The 4,797-nt window shown below is 42.5% G+C and overlaps 1 protein-coding gene across 1 annotated transcript; it reads left to right on the forward strand.

The window, feature by feature from the left end:
• Positions 1-215: 215 nt before the first annotated feature.
• LOC104965406 (syntaxin-binding protein 1-like) lies at positions 216-3,986 on the forward strand (the record flags this gene model as incomplete). The annotated part of the gene is made up of 8 exons (XM_010794364.1): positions 216-355; positions 1,032-1,139; positions 1,246-1,306; positions 1,583-1,648; positions 1,878-1,958; positions 3,097-3,235; positions 3,438-3,547; positions 3,885-3,986. Coding segments are annotated over 8 exons (807 nt in total), but the record flags the coding sequence as incomplete, so codon positions are not given.
• Between the last annotated feature and the right edge of the window lie 811 nt (positions 3,987-4,797).

Raw genomic sequence — 4,797 nt, forward strand, 5'->3', positions numbered from 1 at the left:
TAGAGTAGCTCAAAAGAGTCAAAGGAGATGCATGTTAACAAAATGTCCACTACAGTGGACATTTTCAATGGGCTGGGTCCCAGGAGGTTAAACAGCCATTCAATGGGCTGCTAACATGGGAAATGAGAACATGGGAAATGTGGCAATGTGAGTCAAGTACAATGTGTGGCATACTTTACCTCCACAGTGTGTGTAGTGTTTCTTTTCTGCTCTGATGCCCTCAGGGTCCAGACAAGTCTCGTACTCAGCTGCTAATTTTGGACCGTAGCTTTGATCCCGTGACGCCCATCCTGCATGAGCTCACCCTTCAGGCCATGTCCTACGACCTGCTGGGCATCGAGAACGACGTGTACAGGTCAGACTCTACACAGGAACAGCTGGGAGTCATAGCATTGTCCATATTTGTATTTGAATGTATTCATTGTCGTGAACGTCACTTAGTTTGGGTATACTCAGTGGTGGGAAGTAACTAAGCACATTACTTTTAGTACTGTGCTTAAGTAAAATGTTGAGGTACTTGCACTTTACTTGAGTATTTCCATGATATGTTACTTTGTACTTCAATTCAATTCAGAGGTAAATAGTGTACTTTTATTCCACTAAATTTATGTAGTACCTTAAGTTACTTTGCTAATACAGATTAATGATCAAGCAGTATACAAAGTCATTCAAACTAGCCACACCTTTACCAGCTTTGAGAACACTTTAATGATCAATAATTATAAAACATATCGCATATATTATTCTGAAATGGACCCGGATCGAATGGATCTGCACAATGACTACTTTTACTTTTGGTACTTTAAGTATATGTTGATGCTAAAACCTTTGTACTTTAATGGAGTAACATTTTGAATGCAGGAATCTTACTTGTAACTCTGGTACTTTTACTTAAGTACAAGATCTGAGTACCAAAAACAACAAAACAATAGTGCACTGCACAACATAAAGAGAACATGTTCTTCAGTTATTAGATTCTCTCTTTCAGATGCACTCATACTGTTGTAAACCTCTCTCGCCCTCTCTATCAGTTTTGAGACCAGTGGGATGGGAGAGACGAGGACAAAGGAGGTCTTGCTAGATGAGGATGATGACCTGTGGCTGACTCTGAGACACAAACACATTGCAGAAGTGTCAACGTGAGGGCTTTTGACTTTCTCCTCACACATGCACACCCCCACAGCTCCATCACAAAGCCTCCTCCCTTATTTTCCTCGTCCATTTCTGTCTTGTGTGTCTGCACAGGGCTGTGACTCGCTCTCTGAAAGAATTCTCTGCCAGCAAGAAGATGAATACTGGAGAAAAGGTAGAGCGAGCGCACACACACACACACACACACACACACACACACACACACACACACACACACACACACACACACACACACACACACACACACACACACACACACACACACACACACACACACACACACACACACACACACACACGACTGAAGAGCCCAAGTATCAGACCCTGTAGGTGGCACTAGAACAGAGTATTTCAGATTGAGGCCAACAAACTTAGACCTGGATATCACTCACACCATCACTAAAGTGTATCACTCCTCTGCGTCTTTCAGACCACCATGAAGGAACTGGCTCAGATGCTGAAGAAGATGCCTCAGTATCAGAAAGAGCTCAGCAAGGTAAGTGCTGGCGTGTTTGTGAGCATAGACAGTTACATCATGTTATGTATACACTATATATATGTGTATTAAACACACATGTTGTATATCCAAGGCCTGGAAGCGGTCAACTTTATTGTGCAGATTTCCAAAAGTGTATTTATGAACCCTGAAACAAAGCCTGTTTTTTGTGTTTGTGCTGAGTTTGCTCTGTGTCACTAACATCAGCTCTCTTCTCTGGCCTATTCAGTATTCAACCCATCTGCATTTGGCTGAAGACTGTATGAACCGCTACCAGGGCACTGTGGACAAACTCTGTCGTATAGAGCAGGTAAATCAGACAGACGTTTTGAATTAGATCTGTTTCCAGAGTAATAGTGTGGAAATTAAGGAATTCAGCTCTGAACAATAGGAAAAGATATGAACAGATACAGTCTGAAAGTAGAAGGCACTCGGAGGGTGCAGACCGTGATGCACTAACATGCTGATTGGATCATTTCATGATTTGGAGAGTCATTCTTCCAAATGTGGCGTGTTCATGCGCTATATTATAATTTGGAAACAAAATGGACTCCAAAAAGATGTGTTGTATTTACTGCTCACAGCTGTTTCTGATAGTTGTTGTTCAGACTTGAGGGGGTGTCTACATGAATTTCACCAGTTTCATGATCATCACACCTAATGGAACTTATCCCTGACAGACAGTTGTATTCACCATCTTGGATGTCTGAATAGCATTATTAACTACTCAGAGGAGCAGTGTGCAGGATTAAAAGCGGCAAAAGTAAAATGTATTATTCATTGTTATACTTTTAACATTTAGTCATGACCAAAAGAATGAGATTGCGAATGGCCGGCATCTCCCTTAGTGTTGAGGTGAGCAGCTCAGTACTCTGGGAGGGGCTCGGAGTAGAGCCGCTGCTTCTTCGCGTACAAAGGAAGGCTCCACAGTGCCGGCCTGCCCCATGGATGTATACAGAGAACTGGATTGGTGTTGGAGGTGGGACACAGAAATGGCTGCCTCTAGAGAGAGAGAAAGAGTCTCCATTCTGCAGAGTCACTTCCGCTCTCGGATCAGTCATATGAGTTTTACAGCTGTTAGACCCTAATGATTTAAATGATGGCTTACACAGTGTTCGTACTGGGTATCCTTATAGCTCATCTTTTTATAGTCGCCTCTTGGCCGATATAAGTCAAACCCCATTGGAAACATGACATGCTGCCCCCTTTTTCTTTGGAGCATGTGGCCAGACAGCACACATTGCACCTTTTTAAAGCATGCAGATGAATTTGATTTAGACTCGTGCTGAGTGTTCTCCTCGTGTGTTGATAGGATGAGACCGCTCCCTGATGACTCCACATACAGGCTCTTCTCTAACTTCTAAGCTACATTTCTGTACAGAACTTCTTATCAGTATTGTTCAAACGGAACTTAAGTTAAGCTTTGCTTTCTTCTGACTATCTTCAAGGATTTGGCAATGGGCATAGATGCAGAGGGGGAGAAGATCAAGGATCCCATGAGGCTCATTGTACCCATTCTACTGGATGCCAACGTCACTGTGTCGGACAAAATCCGCATTATCCTGCTCTACATTTTCCTTAAGAATGGTCAGATATTCACTGTTCCTAATGTTTTTCACATCGAATCCTTCCGAGGTTTATTTCTCCTTTATAATGACAAAAGCAGAAAGGAACAGTAAGAGTGCTAAATGTGCATGCAATCACATTTCTTTTGTTTCTCCACCGTTGTTCACTTTTAGTTTTCCTCCTTGGTGCATGCTGCATGTGTTAATGTCTGTATGTGTGCCAGGTGTGACTGAGGAGAACCTGTGTAAACTCCTTCAGCATGCTAACATCCCACCAGAGGACAGTGACATCATTTCCAACATGGCCCACATGGGCATTCCCATTGTCTCTGAGGTGAGCCGAGTGTCTCATCATGAACCGAATGAAGCTTTGTCTCAAGCCGGATCCTGTCTTGACATGACATCAAATCCCTCATACTTCTTATATTGCATAATATAGAAAGTCTTAAGCTTGTCTTATTCTCAACATTTTTTAAATGGAATTGTGTGAATAACAATGTGAGACCCCTACACAAAAGCACATTAAATATTGTTAACTTGTTTATTATATTTGAAGACCAGTCATTATCAGAGTCTCTTGTCCTTGCTGCTGGTGTTCTGTATTCTGTCTGTGGCATTTAGCCCCAAAAGTAATAACCTCCACCAGCGTGATCAGCTCTGTTTCTTCAAAGGTGATCGTGAAGAAAGCCAAGAAGCCGGATCGTAAGGAGCGAGTCAGTGAGCAGACCTACCAGCTGTCCCGCTGGACGCCTCTAGTCAAGGACCTCATTGAGGTACTTCTCACGCTATTATCAGACATTATGCAGTAACTTCACGCTTCAATAACAGTTATTAATGTTATACAAAGTTCTGATTTCACATTAGTTTCTCAAACTAAATAATGTGGCCTTCAATTGGGTAGTGTGTCAAATAAGAAAATTAGAGCATAGTCTTTTCATATTAGTGATATACCGTATTATGTTTGGCTTGGTCATCTTGAAAACATTCTGACAGTTTGAGCTCACACGCCTACTTCTCTTTGATGAGGCTTAGCCCCATATGGACTGGATATATGCAGAGCTGCCAACATACACGATTTTGGCGTAGCAGATACGATTTCCAGGCCCTAATTACGCCGCTACGCTTGACTTGAATATCCTACGCATTACCTAACAAATCGAAAAATGAATCGGTGAGCTGGCAGCCTCGTGCATGTGTTGACATCCAACCAGCACTAAAGCTCACATATAAGCCGTTTTATGATTCGTCCCTTGCGTTGGCAAAGAGCCAATAGGATCGGCTGTACTTCTTTTTTGTAATGCCCTCACTACTGTTACCAGGATGCTATGCTGTTTTGGCTCCCGCTGTTGATGAAGAATTCTATTCATGTAGACCAGTGCCGTGCGGTGAGGTTCGTAGCTGGCTTTCAGAGTCAGATAGGCCTATGTGAAAAATATGTGAAGTCAATAGAGTATATTAAAACATACCCGTACTTTTCGGACTATAAGCCGCGCCTTTTTTCCCATTTTTCGACGCTGCGGCTTATATAACGGTGCGGCTAATCTATGGATTTTTAAAGCTAACGGCCACCGCCTTTAACTCTCG

Source organism: Notothenia coriiceps, unplaced genomic scaffold (genome assembly GCF_000735185.1).
Source record: "Notothenia coriiceps isolate Sejong01 unplaced genomic scaffold, NC01 NC01_scaffold00002067, whole genome shotgun sequence".
In the NCBI taxonomy this organism is placed as follows: domain Eukaryota; kingdom Metazoa; phylum Chordata; class Actinopteri; order Perciformes; family Nototheniidae; genus Notothenia; species Notothenia coriiceps.